The following is a 17,192-nucleotide window of genomic DNA, read 5'->3' as shown; positions in this document are numbered from 1 at the left end:
AACCATAGAAATCCATTCTTAGCAACAAGAAAAAAAACAAAACAGAACAAAGCAGAGGTCAAACGAGATTGCTTTAGTGGTTGCAGCTCTATTCATGTAGAAGGGTCCTGTTTACCAAAATCTTGCTACTCAGAGTGGTGGTGCAGTAGTTTGGGTATCACACCTGTTAGCTTGTTACAAATGCAGAGTCTTGGGCCCATTACCAGCCTACTGAATCAACATCTGTATTTTAACAATATCCTAGCTAATGTCTGTATACTGTTTTAAAGAACCTACTAGTTTTCTCAGGTCACTTTTTCATGCCAATGTGGGAAAGGTATCTGTGAAAGTTCAAGAACTGTAATTAACTGGGACAATAATAGACATTGTGGATTATTGTAAATAAATAATATAGTAGTTTAATTAAGGTCTCTCCCATTTTCATAAGTCCAAAGTGGATTCTAATTCCAGAGGGGGAAGTATGATAATTCTTTTGTCACTGAGAGTGAAAGATACTTGAAAAAATACAATAGTCTTTATGATTAACTTAGAAAATTGTTTAATCATTAAAATATAAATCTCTTAGCATTTACTAATGCTAAGTATTCTATATCACATATCTAGTTTCTCATTACAGGAAAAACGATAAGAAAATGTACATTCACTTACTTCACTGCTGCTATTTGGTCCTTTATTTCCACTGAGCCTAACCTTCGATGAATCTCCTGCAAAATTTTCAGGCCCTGGAATCCACTTCCTCTGCCATCAAACCGTGCTGTGATGACGTTACCCGTGCCAACAAGTACTGAATCCCAGTCAAAATGGAACTTATCTGTAACCAGCTGGCCTCCTGGCTCTTCATCCCTGCAAATATCAACACATTTGACCAAAACAAGAACAACTGACAATGTGGTCGAAATTTATTGGTTAATAATTATGGAAAAGATCCATGTTGGCTATTAAAATTTCTCTTAATTCTTGATATTAAACCTGAAAATATAAACGTCATTTTCCTTTGTAAATTTTCAAATGAAAAGCTCTTTGAATGAAATGAAAATATGAAACAGAATTTAAAACTGTTTATGAGAAATTATTTAACCCATTTTAAAAAGAGAAAAATAAAGAAAAAAGCACACACTTTCCATAGGCATATCTAAAGAATGATCATCAAGTTGACATACAGGCCCTACTTTATTGGATTTCTTACAGACAGTGTGTTTTAGAAATGTTTTGCAGATGGTATACAAGGGCCAAAGGGTCTGACAGAGAGAGGAATCAGTCATGGAAGCTTAATAATAATTTAACAAGAAATGTACGATCCTAAAGCACGTCAGATTCAAAAAGAAATACTGCATTAATATTTCCTGAATTGTTTTTTGTGAAGTAATTCTCACTGAGAAGAATTTAAGCGAACAGTGAGGAAAAATTCTTTTTTATCACTAAATTTGACAGCAAGAAAAGGAAGCAGACACGCATATGTTTGAAAAATTTGAAAGTTAAAAGTAAAGATGGAAACACAAATTATAAATCATGAACATTCTGTCCAGAGGGAAAAGGTGATACAATTTTAAAATGTCACACTACTATGGTATTTATAATTTATTTTCCAGAATATAGAACAGGTAAAAAAGCAGACTCTCATAAAATAACACAGATGATCTAGGTCCAAACCTAGGTACAGTTCAAAAACACAGTGGTCCACGTGATAGATTTTAAGAGTAACAAAACATCTAACTCTCTGAAAAGATCTCCATTTATAGTTGGGCTGCATACTAGAAATCTTCACTCTACTCACTCTCCTGTGAAGACACCAAACTTGCCTTCAAGTTTATGTAAATGTGTTGCTTTGAAGCATTAAAATATACCAATACACAAATTAATCATCATTAACAAGTTTTAGGTTATCAGATTTGCTAAAGGAAATAATTTCTGGGCAGCAAATAGAACTGAGCAGATACAGAGGTTGTGTGGGACCAATGAGTTGGGTAAAGAAGGAGGTAGGGAATAGGGCAAAATGTCAGACAACTAAAATTTACTGAACGCTGTTATGGAACGAATTGTGTCTCTCAAAATCCATATGTTGAATCTCCAACGTCCACTATCTCAGAATCTGATTGTATTTGGAGACAGTGCCTTTACAGTAGTGATTAAGTTGAAATGAGGCTATTAGAGTGAACCTTAATCCAATCCAACCTGCATCCTTGCAAGAGGAAATTAGGACAACAGAGAGACCCTAGGGGTGTGCATGCACAGAGAAAAGAACATGGGAAGAGGCAGCCAGAGGGCAACGATCTGCAAGCCAAGGAGAGGTCTCAGAAGAAATAAAGCCTGCTGACATCTAGCTCTTGGATGTTGAGCCTCTAGAACGGTGAGAAAATAAATTTCTGCTGTTTAAAATACCTAGAATGTGTTATTTTGCTATGTCAGCCCTAATAAACTGATACAAAGGCCTTCTATGATCTAAGCACTTAAGATCCTTTATCTTATTTACTATACATCAACAAAAGTTACTTAACCTTTCTGGGGAGGAAGTTGCCTGTCGCATGGCTTATTGCATGGCTTATTGCATTCCAATGTATTATTATTCCTACACTGTAAATAAAGAAATTGTGCCACGGAAGGGTTTTAATAATGACCTACTCCATCCCTTCCAAAATCACACATTTAATGGTGATCCTGTGATTCCAAATATAGAACTGTTTTGTCCTTCCACAGTGTTTGCCATCTTTATCTTTTTTTAATTTAATTTTTAATTTATTTTAGGTTTTGCAATTTACCTCTTGATCAGATTATTAGGAATTGTTACTACACATTTCCATGTGCTTTTGCCTAGAATTCCAATTGCCTAGTTCAGAATGAAGTCTGAAATGGCTATTTTTTCCACATTCCCAGATGATACTGATGTAACTTGTGTACCATTTGAGAAATAGCATGAATCACCGTGCATGGCACACTTTCTGGTGCCTGGAGAACATAGAGAATGCTTGTTGAACTAGACAGTTTCAGGGAAAGTAGACTCCAGTGAAGTTTAAAATGGAAGGACCTTAAAAAGCTTAATAAATCCTGTACTTTGAAGCTTGGGGATTTATTGCAAATATTAGAAAACAGAATATGATTCACAGAGGACAAGATACAGCATTAATTTCAACATTTAAGCTGAGTAACAATATGACAGTTTAAGTCCCAATTTCACTCTGAACATAGATAGGGAAGATACTAAAACACTAAGACTCAGTTTCCTTATCTTTAATAATGGTAAAATACTGTCTTGTTTTCCTCAAAGTGTTTTGTAAGCATTAAATGGCATCATGTATTTGAAAATACTTTGTGAAATATAGTAAGCAATATAAGATTATTATTAGATTTACTGAACAATAGAAACTGTTACTATTACTCTTTTGTTTGAAGTCACTTTTACTTATACTGAGCATATTTCCTTATAGTTCAAAATGGAAAACTATATAAAAGATTTTGGCCAGTAATTAAATTGAGAAATATCTATGGATCAAGATATTATACCATGCAGTAGGAGCTGTTATACCAAGGGGACTTCCATTTTCTAGATGGTCAAAGATACCAAAGGTTCATAAGAAAATTAAAAAGTGCAATCAACAGATCCTTTGGAGCAATTATCAGCGTGTTGTTAGTTACTAAGGCAAGAGAGCCTAGAAATAAACCCATGCACCTATAGTCAATTCATCTTCAACAAAGTAGGCAAGAATATACAGTTGAGAAAGGACAGTCTTTTCGACATGTGGTGTTGGGAAAGCTTGACAGCTACATGTAAAACAATGAAATTTAGAATATTCCCTCATACCATATACAAAAATAAACCCGAAATTGTTTAAAGATCTAAATGTAAGACATGACACCATAAAACTCCTGGAAGAGAACATAAGCGAAACACGCTTTGACATAAATCATACCAATATTTTCTTAGATCAGTCTCTCAAGGCAAAAGAAATAAAAGCAAAAATAAACAAATGGGATTTAATCAAGCTTAAAAGCTTCTCCACATTAAAGGAAACCATTAACAAAATGAAAAGACAACCTACTGAGTGACAGAAAATATTTGCAAACAATGCGACCGACAAGGGGTTAATATCCAAAATATACAAACAGCTCAAAAAACCAAACCAAAACAACCCAATCAAAAAAATGGGCAAAAGACCTAACTAGACATTTTTTCCAAAGAAGACATACAGATGGCTAACAGGCTACATGAAAAGATGCTCAACATCACTAATTATTAAATTCAAATCAAAACCACAATGAGGTATCACCACACACCAATCAGAATGGCCATCATCAAAAAATCTACAAACAATAAATGCTGGAGAGGGTGTGGAGAAAGGAGAACCCTTGTACACTGTTGGTGGGAATGTAAATTGGTGCAGCCACTATGGAAAATAGTATACAGGTCCCTTAAAAAACTAAAAATAGAACTACCATATCATCCAGCAATCCCACTCCTGGGCATATATCCAAAGGAAACCATAATTCCAAAAGATACACGCACCCCAATTTTCATAGCAGCACTATTTACAATAGCCAAGGCATGGAAGCCACCCAAGTGCCCATCAGCAGTTGATTGGCTTAAGAAGGTGTGGTTTGTATATAGGATGCAATATTACTGAGCCATAAAAAAGAGTGAAATATTGCCATTTGCAGCAACGTGGATGGACCTAGAAAATAGTATGCTTAGCGAAGTAAGTTAGACAAAGACAAACCCTATGTGATATCACTTATATTTGGAATCTAAAAAAAAATACAAATAAATCTATATATGAAACAGAAATAGACTCACAGACATAGAAAACAAACTTATGATTACTAAAGGGGAGAGAGAGGTAGGGACAAATTAGAAGTATGGGATTAACAGATAGAAACTACCATACATAGAATAGATGAGCAACCTGGAATTACTGTATAGCACAGGGAATTATACCCAGTATCTTACAATAACTTATAATGATACATAATCGGCAAAAAACTTGAGTCGCTATACCTGAAACTAACGCAATACTGTAAATCAATTATACTTCAATAAAAAAAGAAAAGAAAAAATATAGTTTAAAATAAGGCACATTTTTCAAACTTATGATTAATAGGTGATTGTAGATTTTTCAAAGCAAAAACTCAATTCCTTACTCATGCTCGCAATACCCAGGAAAAATATACAATTTCATTCATTTGCTCTGCTTCACCTGCTTTCAGTGTTAGAACACAAAATGTTATAATCTATTATCAGCCAATAATTTTAACCCATTTCTCTGTCTAGTTGGGTGTGTTGTTCTTTCTTTTTTGGTGCAGAATACAGGCATAGCTATTTCAATATCAATTAGAACATGGGTTATGATGGTAAGCACTGCCTGTATAAGAAACAAGCCAGAGACTTGCAGAAGCAAGGGGGAGATTTTTCACAAAGTGTTCACCAGAAATTTTTTTCAACAAATAAAGGCAAGAAAATATTACTTATTTGATGAAGTAGGAAACGATATATGGCTGTAGGGATGACTACAAGGAAGGTACTGTAAACCAAATCATCCATCATATAATAAATGGGTATCACAACTCGTGTATGTATTGGCCATGCAGAATTGGTGAGCTCCCATTCATGTGCCTCCTCTGTTTTCCTCTGAGTGTCTGCCGCATCCTTTTTTTGATATGGTTTTGCTTTACTCCCTCTGTCTCAGAAATCTCTGGGGACATATAAAGAACAGTGTTTCAAGGTTGAGAATAGGGACACACAATTTTGTTGAAAGTTGTATGAAAAGAAAAATTCCATGTGTTTTAAGCAGTGAAAAGGTCACAGCAATATGAAATGTGTCCACTTCCTAACACAGGCAGCAAAATCAACTTAAGACGAAACTTTTCTTAGAAGTTAAGGTCTTTGAGGGTAGAGTTCACATCTGTTTTAATACCTTGAACACTCAATGTCTCTGCGTGGATGAAGAGAACATGATATAAGCAAATAATGAAATAAAGAAAAAAGGCTGAGCAAAACACACAAAATTCAATAGACCTTTAAAATGACAAAACAAGCCACTTCTTTATGACATAACAAAACATCATCTATGTCAAAAACTGAATTAAGGTGAAGAGATTTGTTCGGAGTATGTTTGGTCAGGTTCACAAAATGCTATTTGAATTCATGAAAAGAGCTGGATTTACGTTCAGAAGGGATAGGTTTTGACTTTGTTATCAATATGCTGAGTTACTCTGGCAATTATATGCTCTTTTTATCTTCATTTATTGTTTTCATTATAGAATAATGTGTTGTAAATAGTTAAGATCACGTAGAGTACATTTTTAAAAGCCTTTTCCTTACCACGAAAACTTTGGCTAGATAAACAAGGAAAATATTTACCAGTGAGAGAACTTTCCATGAGTGATCTACTGAATGGCAGAATGTTTTTTTTTTCCTACACGGCAGAATTTCAAAACTGCTATACAACAGCTGGGTATCTGTGTCTACTGGGTTGTGGAAGGAGGGGACAGAGAAAATTGCTTGTCATCTTGGTTCTTTGCTCTTTTTAGGCTTAGAATAGACCAACTTCAGCTGCATAAGTGCTAGATAAGAGCTAGACTCAGGGAGAGCTGTGTTGCAATTTTATTTTAGAGATAGTAAACTAAAAAAGAGTGTGGAAAGAAGGGTGACAGACAGAATGAAAGGCCAGATAAGGGAAAAGAAACTGATGCTGCAGAGAGCTGCATCACAGTACATTCTTAGGGAAAACGAATTGTCAGCGCTTTTGATTTTGTTCTTTAGGAGAGAACTCATTTCACAATAGACCATGAGTTTGACATGAGTAGAGTGACACAATATTTGTCTTGTCTTAACCTGAAATTTATAAAAATTTATATTCAGCGATGACTTAGTTATAACGTAAGTACATCTAAAAGCTAATGAAATCTATCCTGTTTCAAGCAATATATATCAATACATGCAGAAACATACATTGGTCAAGGGCTTCTTGGCCAATTCCTTCTATTTCTCATTTTATTATCCATAGACTTCCCTCTCATGGAAGGATTGTCCTACATGCAGATTGGTGGAATGAGTTTTTTCATATATATACTACATCATACAAGAAATAACATTCTTTTTTTTCTGTCAGAGAACAGTTTCTTGTTCACATCCCCATCTTCTTCCATTAGGAATATCATAATATAATATAACCTGCAAGTTTCTGATCCCTGGTTTGTTTACATATAATTTTTGGCTGAATTAATTTCCATGGAGTTACAACTAGGGAAGCATTTGATATGGACAAGTTTATTTATGCCTCTAACCAGACCCCGTGGTCTACCTGATAATACATAGAAAGTTAGGCTTATCAAACAAATTCTCAAGTTGTGTTATCCTCCATCACCTGTGTTCATATACTTGCATTCATAGATCTTTCCCATGTTAAACTTTTTAGAAAATATTGCCTATATTAATGATCTGAACCTATAGTGATGTGAGAGTGTTATCATGAAAAGGGTACAGAGTACATTGGTAAAACCAAAATGAGTTGAGCCCAGGCCCAGTGGCTTTGACAAGTGCCTTCCCTTCCCTATGCCTAAGTCTGCTTTGGTGTGGAAGATGATAATAATAGTGTCTACCTAGTACAGTTATGGTAAATATTAAATACAATTATATATATATATATAAATTGCTTAGCAAAGTGTCCAGTTTGTAGTTTGTTAAATATTATTAATCCAATGTTCTGGTCAACGCTATGGGACTTGACTGTTTCATCTTCCATTCCTCTCAAGGAAGCTGAGCTCCCAAACCTGGCCATCCCTAGGCAACTCTGCAGTGATAAGTCCTGAGCTTTTATATTATAAAAATCAAGTTTTTCTTATTTGGCTCAGTCCAAAGGACGAAAAATTCAGTTGCAGTAAAAGTGTTCTACTTTTCACAGTGGGTGGGTCTTTCAGTTAACTTAGAATGAATGAATATGTATGTATTTGGTTTTTTCTGTGTAACTGATTTCTTTCTACACATAGTCACATGTGATTATGCATCTGAGTGTAATTTGTATGTCTCTGTATGTGTAAATTCTTTCTTTTGATTCCACAGATATATACTTCTTCTGGAACCAGTAAAACAAGAGAATGTTACCCTCGTATACCTTTCTGATTTATGGAACTTATGACATAGATATTAGGTCTTTTTATTTTTTTGAGGCATTATTTTTTTTCAATAGTTTTCTTTATATTCAAGAAGCTGCTCAGACAATAAATTTAATATTTTTTCTTGATCAAAATTTGATCTCAAATTTGGGAGGGTATTTTGTGTTAATAAAACTGCATCTTTTTTCATCCTTACCCTACTGCTCTTCTCACTTCTCTTCTTTTCCTCCTTCGATTTTTAGTAGAATAGCCTTCCACATATCAGGGTCAATTTCTGTCTGCTAAAGGCATTCTTCCTTGTCTGGAAGGAAATTCAATTCTATTTTGCTCTTTGATTTCTCTTGAATAGAAGCTAGAGATTGCTCCTTAGCATGATATAAAAACTGCATAAAACTATCATTAGAGCAATGAAAAAAACCAGAATTCAGTTCTTTAAATCAAGTTATTTATATTGATATAGGAAGCCAAAGAATGAAGAGCTTATTGGAACACAGGCTGAAATGTTAAACAGCACGGATATTAATGAGCCAACTACAAACCCCCAAAATGGACTGTTAGTATCATCCACACAAAATTAACCTCGGGATAAACATCTTAGACAGCACATAAAATTATCAGAAGAGAACCAACAGAAAAGGGCCTCAGGGATGTCTTGTAGACAGAAATTGTGAATTGTGCAATAAAATGGAAGTTCCAATCTCCTAATCATCCCTACCGTCGAAGTCTTACTACATGAATTCTTATTTGTTGGCCAATTTCCATTTGGGATAATTTCTAACAGAGTGGTTGAGGAGGTCGAAAGAGAAAGGGGTTTGTTGATCTTTATTTTCAGTTGCTGGGGATGGTTGTGTAATCACTGAGCTAGAAAGCCCTTCATCCACCCCCTGGCCTTTGAGACACTGACACCTAAATCACTCACAGTCAAATGACAGTTTAGCACATTGTATAAACAGATCGACAGGAGACTCTACCTCATTCTTTATGTGAATATAATTGTTATGTAAATCTTTTATGCAAAAGGTCTGCTTTAGATATTATAATGGAAGATATTCTACACGCTGGCTTAAGGAATATGGGTATATTCCAAAAGAAATAGAAGTATGTGTATATTAAAATAAGAAGCTGATGGCAATCTTCACAACAATCTCATATTTCTTCATTTTCCATTTTGCGTGTGTGTGTGTGTGTGTGTGTGCTGCACGGCTTGTGGGATCTTAGTGCCCCAACCATGGGTTGAACCCTGGGGCCAAGGCAGTGAAAGTGCCAAGTTCTAACCACTAGAGCCCCAGAGAACTCCCTTCATTTTCTAAAGTAGAATACAATTCAGCATGAGAATGTTTTGAGTGTAACATTGAGGCATACAATACATAGGATGTATATCATGGATTGCAATGGATTTATAATATAGGGATGGATACTAATTATATACAAACTTTGAACCTTCATTTTATCATAGACAGGGCATCATTCACCTTCAATAATACATGGTGGTTATACAATACATTTTCCCTAACTAGAATCCTTTAGCTGGATTCTAAATGTCAATTTATCAACTGAAAAATGTGGCTACATAAACACAGGTAACTTTAATCTTAGCTTACATTATTGTGTTAGTTAAACAGAAATAATAATAACTGTAGTGCTAACTATGAATAAGTAACATAATGTCACTGATGCACTCCGTCAGCTTGGGGCTTTGTTGGATTACCAAAGGAGAAAAACACCATGTTTAGTATCCTTAGTTTAACCTTTCAAAGACATGCCAAATTAGTAACATAGTTAATGTTTTCTTCTATCATAGATTTCAGAAAAAAATAAATAATTAAAACAGAAGAAAAGAATGATCTACTATAGTTATACCCTTACATTTATGACTTAATATGTGACCATCCAAACCAAAAAAAAAAAAACAGAATTAGGAAACATTTCTTATAAAAAGCACTCGGAAGCATATCTTTAAATATAGAATATACTTGTATGTTTCAAAAAGGTAATCAATTGACATTATTCATATGAAACCATATCACATCATTCATGTCATTCATATGAAACCATTAATATCTGAGACCCGTATTAAGAGAGGAAAAGAGCTAAAATGGTATAAATATGTAAGTCATAGAAGTGACTATATATTTTTATACTAGTATATGTACATAAATCTATCAATTTAAAAGAATAGTCAAGAGAATATTATGTCTTACATATTACATACACATTTTTGTAAATTTAGAATTTTTTTCCCTGTGACATTTTCTTAATACATCAACTTTGAGTGTGTACAGTTTTAAACAGTACTAAGAAATTAATACTGACATTAAGAGGCATTATGTATAAACTGTGAAAGAACAAGCTCTAATCTGTTAAAGAATAATATAAAAAGTAATGATCACCTTCCCTCCTTCCATTACCAAGATTAAATGCCACTGTCTTTTCTCTTCTTCATTTCCTGGGTATTACAGTGTGAGTACATTTTACATTCACTTAAATGAGCAACATGAACAAGAATGAGAAAAGTCAGAAACTTAAAATTTAAAGTTTGACCCCCCTTACATGGCAAAGCAGTAATGACTCACTGAGACAAGTACTAGCTATCTCTCTTGTCCATTTACATCTAGCAAATGTGTTATCTTTGTAAGAAACTGAGAGTGAAATGGGTATGTATTTGGCATGAACAAGTGGATAATCAAATAATGTTATAGAAATTTTGGAATATGTGTGTCTTTACTCTTGGGAAACAAAACAAACTTACTTCTAACAATCTGATCTGCTCAAAAGTCTATGAATCCACATAGTAAGTGAAGAGAGTAAAGACTTCCCATAAAGTGAACCCTCTGATTAGAATTTGGAATTTTATGAAATAGTGTGGATTGAGAATTTGATCTTTCACGTGGACTATCTAGGAACTTACTCATGGTTTTTTTAAATTAACTTTTTATTGGAGTATAGTTGCTTTACAATGTTGTGTTAGTTTCTGCTGTACAGCAAAGTGAATCAGCTATACGTATACGTACATCCCCTCTTTTTTGGATTTCCTTCCCATTTAAGTCACCACAGAGCATTGAGTAGAATTCCCTGTGCTATACAGTAGGTTCTCATTAGTTACCTATTTTATACATAGTAGTGTATATATCTCAATCCCAATCCCACAATTTGTCCTTTATAATCTTTATTTTACACCAAAGCATTAACACGGTACAGGTGGAAAATGTTACATTCTAGAGATTATCACAAACTGTTAAGTGGGAAGAACGAAAGGTTATATGAATTTGGTTTTAGAGAAGTCCCTATTGATTCTGGACAGCATTTTTGATAATCTTCCAATAATAATTATCATGCAATGCGATATGTAAGTAGAGTATTGTGTAATAGAAACAGCAGAGCTTTTTGATCTGAAAAATAAATTGAAAAAACCTTTGAGTTCAAACACTAATTTTGTCCTGCCCATGATCTTGGAGTTAATATCCATGCCATATTTTAGTCATAGCTTCCTTGTGTTAAACTGAGGAAAGTGATATTTACCTCACTTGGTCTCTGTAAGAATTAAAGATGGCATTTATATATCCTTAGCATGATGCCCCTTGTACAATAAACACTTAATAAACGGTAGCTATTATTAAATCCTATAATTTTAAGAAGATAATCTCAATAATCAAATGTAAGAGAGAAACAGTAAAAAGATAGCATGAAAACCAACCATTATTTAGCTTTATCCAGAAAGATTTTAAGAGAAATGAGAAACACCTCGTTTTTCTGAGAAAAACTAAACTGCAGAAAACTTGACTCATCCTAAAGGCTGATTTAACACATTATAAACTCTCATAATTTACTTCTCTTTTTCTCTACTTTGATTTAACTCATTCCTGATGACTAACTCAGGGTTGATTGATTTCTTTGTTTATTCATTCATGTATTCCTTCATTCATATATTCACTCATTCATACATTCATTTATTCATTCATTCTATGAATATTTTATGAACATAAATAATGCTCTAAGCACTGTGTTAAGGTTAAACAATACAAAAAGGGTTGTTATCAGCAATGAGTTTATAGTTTAAAAGAAGAGACAGCAAAGTAAATATATGTAATCTGGTGTGGTTTCATGTTATAACAGAGGTATGTATAGAATTATGTAAAAATACATCTCGAAGTCTTAATAGAAACTAAAGTTACTGGGAGACTGTGGAAAAAGACACAGAGAAATGATTGAGAAGCTGGTATTTCTTTTTTTTTTTTTTTTGCGGTACGCGGGCCTCTCACTGTTGTGGCCTCTCCCGTTGTGGAGCACAGGCTCCGGATGCGCAGGCTCAGCTGCCATGGCTCACGGGCCCAGCCGCTCTGTGGCACGTGGGATCTTCCCAGAACGGGGCACGAACCCGTGTCCCCTGCATCGGCAGGCAGACTCTCAACAACTGCGCCACCAGGGAAGCCCCTGGTATTTCATTTTTAAAACAGTTTTTAAAAATATCTAGAGCACTAAATGTCTCTTTAGAGGGTGGGTGGAGCCAGATGAAGATGGAGAGATATGTGGGAAACAGATGAAGACTTTTGTATGCTGTGTTAGGAAATGTGAACTTTTAATCAATTGGAGAACAATAATGGGAGAATTTTTCCCAGGAGAGCCACATTTTCAGATATGGATCTCACAAAGTTCACTCTAGCAGCAGAGTGGAAAAGAAACTGAAAGAGAGAGGATATAGCAATACATTACAGAAAAGGAAGTGTAGGTAGATAGCAGAGTGACAGATTAGAATTGACTCGTCCAGTTATGCTCTATGCCTGGTGTGGGACTTGAAGAAGAGTGTGGGCTCTTGGAGGACTCCATTGGTTCAAAGGTCAAGACAAGACACTATGGTCCCAAGAACCTAATGTTATTCAACATTTTAAATAATATCCATATTGTTTTTTGAAAGGAAAATGTGTGTATGAAAAAAGTAGTGATGTTAACTTGACTGCTGGAGATGAGTAGCTGGATAATTTCGCTCACTATGAATGTACCAATTATACCCTGCTTTTTAACAGAATAACTATACAAAAAGAGCTGGCAAACAGCTTACTTCCATTAAGATGACCAAGTCCTAGGACTCTGATATGAATAACATTGACTAAATGATGAAAATATCTAGATAAAAATGAATAATGCTCTCCAGTTAAAATGGCTTAGTGGGAAACTGTAGTAAACTGTAGTAATAACCATATTCATCTGATTTCTGGCCATTGTCAATCTCTTCACTCAACACAAATTTGTGGAGCAACTCTGCAAAAACTAGTTGCTGTGAGGAAGACATAAATGAATAAGGCATTGTTTAATACATGGAATATATTACTATGTTAAAATAAAGATTTCTAACATTTCTATTTTCTTAAGATGCTGAAATATTCATAAGTCATTCTATAAATTGTTTCTCTAAATACTCACTTCTAGACCGTGGATTTTTCCTTCAGAAACATTGGTGCAAAATCTAGTGGGAGTCAGAAATTCCCTAAATAGTATATAAAAACATCCTACGAAATTGGAGTAAAGTGGGAAAAGTAGCAATATGATCAATATGATTCGAGATATATGGAAAGACTTTGAACAGAAGGCTGTCCCTGTAGGAGGAGGCATAGATTGGAGATTGTTATAGGATATAGATGGGCTGATGAAGAGGGTGAAAGAAAGCTTCAGGAAGATAAGACTTGATGGATGATCAAGAATTCATTAGGGGGGCTTCCCTGGTGGCGCAGTGGTTGAGAGTCCGCCTGCCGATGCAGGGGACACGGGTTCGTGCCCCGGTCCGGGAAGATCCCACATGCCGTGGAGTGGCTGGGCCCGTGAGCCATGACCAATGAGCCTGCGCGTCCAGAGCCTGTGCTCCGCAACGGGAGAGGCCACAGCAGTGAGAGGCCCGCGTACTACAAAAAAAAAAAAAAAAAAAGAATTCATTAGGATTTCAAGGAAGATGAATTCAGCAAGATGAGACTAAGTCATAAGGGCATGATAAAGGATGTTGCATTCTGGAAACTAATGTAATGTGTTGAACAGTCACTGCCTCTCTGTGTTACACCTTTGCCAAGGGTGGCATGGATAAGTTGAACATGAAAGGGTATGAAATGGGAAGACATGTGATGATTCCTTGGTACTGAATGAAACTCAGCTTGATATGCTTGTCTTCAGGAACACAGTGAACAGAGAAAACACCTTTCATCTCTAATAACAGTATATCTGTTTAGATTGTTTCCTATCAGGCTCTAGGCCTTTAGATTTATATTAATTTATCAAATAAACATCTATAACTGTAGGCTCTCTCTCAAGTAATCTTCAGTCTTGCACTATTAAAAGAATTACAGATTAGTTAGTAAGTTTTCATAAGGTTCCACCATGTGTGCTAGGTATTGCGGAGATAACACAAATCTAAAAAAATGATTACAGATTCCAAGATGCCATTTCAGCCATTAGCACAGCTTCTTGCACATAAAAGCAACATGGTAAATTTGTATTGTACTAAGTTACATATATAGGAGTAGAAAATAAGAATAACATAAGAAACAATAATTCAAGGAGATACATGCTGAAATGGATATAGATGGATATAGTATATATAGTATAGACTAGATGCATATAGAATAGGTATGAACGTGAATATAGACTACTGGGTTCTTAAGTACTCAATATAACGTTAAGGAGAAAGACTGGAGAAAGGACAATAGGAGTAAAAAAAGAAAAAGGGGTCATGACCCCACAGAGGCTACTGTAAGTTGAGGCCACTGAGAAACAGTTGTAGTGGCAATGCTTCTTAGATTTTCTATTACAGTAAAATATTTGGTTGCCATTGATTCACTTGTACTTTCAATACCATGAAATTAGGTTTGAGTTTCAGAAAACTCACAGAGAGGTCCTCAAAGGACCATTTCTTCTGAGGTTCCATAATGAAAATTTAGCAGAAAGATGATTCCTGATAGCCAGAGGCTACTTTCTTCAAGGCCAATCTTCCTTCACCTCCTCAGATTGCTGCAGCCAGTCTCCAACTTATGCATTCACTATAGAATTTCCTGGACGCTAACCCATCTCTATAGATGAAGAAGTGACTCACAGCCTGTCAGGTACTAGATGCACTGCACAGAATAGCAATAAAGTAGTGACAACAAAGTCACTAAATCATCTCTTAGCCTCATTTAAATATTAGTTTATTTACTATTCTTCACTGTCAAATTGTCCATTTAGGGAAAAAAAGACAATTATTATTATTTTCTTTTTTCGAGTGTGGAGTCCACTTATAACTGAACACAGTACCTAATCTTAAGAAAAAAAATACCCTTAAATTATAAACCTTCTAAAAAACAGGTAAAAGACACTTTACACTTAAGCCATTCTGACCTATATGGGTTTCCAAGCATAAATATTTTAGGAATGATCATGTAGCTTAAAGCAATCGATCATTTTATATAAATATAGAATCAAAAAAGAAAAAAATCCTGTTTGGCTTTGTAAGTCATATTCTGTGAAACTTCTGAGAATTTACCTCTAAAAATCAAGGAATTCGGATAAATTAAATTAATATTTAGTATAATCAGCATATAAAAACAAATGAAAACTAATGAATTAATACTTTTATTCTTCTTTTCAACAAAAAAGTGGCAAATTAAACTCTATAGGCCTAACTATATTATTTTATCTGCTTTAATAATGTCTATTAAATAATTTTATGGATGCTAAAATATATTATTAAATGTTTATATTGATACTTTTAAATATTAAAATGACTACTACTTCTAATAATAACTATGTTTATGGTTACAATTTATTAAACACCAACTGCAAATGTTTATGCTCTTCTAGACACTATGGTGACATGTTTATATATATTAGTCCATGTTTTTGTCTTCAATTTATTTATAAGGAAACTGAAGCTTAGGAAAATTAAGCAATGTACTGGTAAATCTTTGAGCTGAGATTTGAACCCAGGCCTACCTGACTCCTAAGCCAGTACCTTTACTCTACTCTCCTGCCTCTAAAAAACACTGGACTATTCCTTTCTAATAAGAGAGTTGAGTGTTGTGCAATTCCTTATATTCTTCTTATGAACTAAAAATCACCCAGACCAAAGCACAAATCTGATGGCAGGACAAGCCAGTTGGCTTCTCTGACTCAAGGCTACAGAGAGAATGTGAACTCTTGTCTACTTTTTCCGCCAAAGTCTGACACACTGTGGAGCCAGTGGATATGTGAATGGGAAGAACTGTCTACACATCCAACTGCATATGTAAGTCATGCTTCAAGGAAGGATGCCTTGTAGAGTTCCTTTCCCTGAGAAGCCTCATTTCTCAGTGAATAAAAAGAACAATCCCTTTTCCCAAAAGGAAATATGACTGAGAGAGAACATGAGGTTGAGAATTTTATTTTCAGTTTTTTCTCATTTTAGTGCCTGAGATATTTCCCCAATAAATCACACATACAGTTCAAATAGGAATTGAATACTCAGTCACAAAAATGAATGAAATAATGCCATGTGCAACAACATGGATGGACCTAAAGATTATCATACTAAATGAAGTCAGACAGAAAAAGACAAATATCATACCCTATCACTTATACATGGAATCTTAAAAAATGATAAAAATGAACTTATTTACAAAACAGAAATAGACTCACAGACATAGAAAACAAACTTATGGTTACCAAAGGGGAAATGGGGGAGGACGGATAAATTAGGAGTTTGGGATAAACATATATATACTATGTATAAAATATATATATATATATATATATAAAATAGATTAAGTATATTTATAATAGATTAACTGAATCACTTTGCTGTATACCTGAAACATTGTAAATCAATTAAAATTTATTATACTTCGATTAAAAAAAAGCACTAAAGACAACTAAGTGAAAGAGAAGATACAGGAGAAGGACTTAAGATAAGAAAAGAGCAAATAAGAACTCCCTCAGGAAGATACCAAGAAATTTCAGGGCCTCTGGCTATTAGGGACAAAGGAGAAAGGTCCTGGCATAAGAAACAAAGATAGCTCAAGGTATTAGAGTTAGGAATAAACACTGGAGTGAGTGAAAATATTAAGTATTGTATTTTCTGTATTATTTGGCTTATT

The 17,192-nt window shown here is 34.5% G+C and overlaps 1 protein-coding gene across 1 annotated transcript in view; it reads right to left on the bottom strand.

The window, feature by feature from the left end:
- Nucleotides 1-17,192, bottom strand: part of DPP10 (dipeptidyl peptidase like 10) — a 648,385-nt gene that overhangs the window by 24,730 nt on the left and 606,463 nt on the right. Inside the window, exon 22 of the mRNA XM_060151528.1 lies at nucleotides 649-843. Coding sequence (XP_060007511.1) covers nucleotides 649-843 — 195 coding nt within the window. The remainder of the gene's footprint in view (nucleotides 1-648; nucleotides 844-17,192) is intronic.

The sequence above is a fragment of the Lagenorhynchus albirostris genome, chromosome 6 (assembly GCF_949774975.1).
Source record: "Lagenorhynchus albirostris chromosome 6, mLagAlb1.1, whole genome shotgun sequence".
Classification (NCBI taxonomy): Eukaryota; Metazoa; Chordata; class Mammalia; order Artiodactyla; family Delphinidae; genus Lagenorhynchus; species Lagenorhynchus albirostris.
The sequence above is the reverse complement of the archived record's forward strand: the minus strand, read 5'-3'. Positions and strand labels throughout refer to the sequence as shown.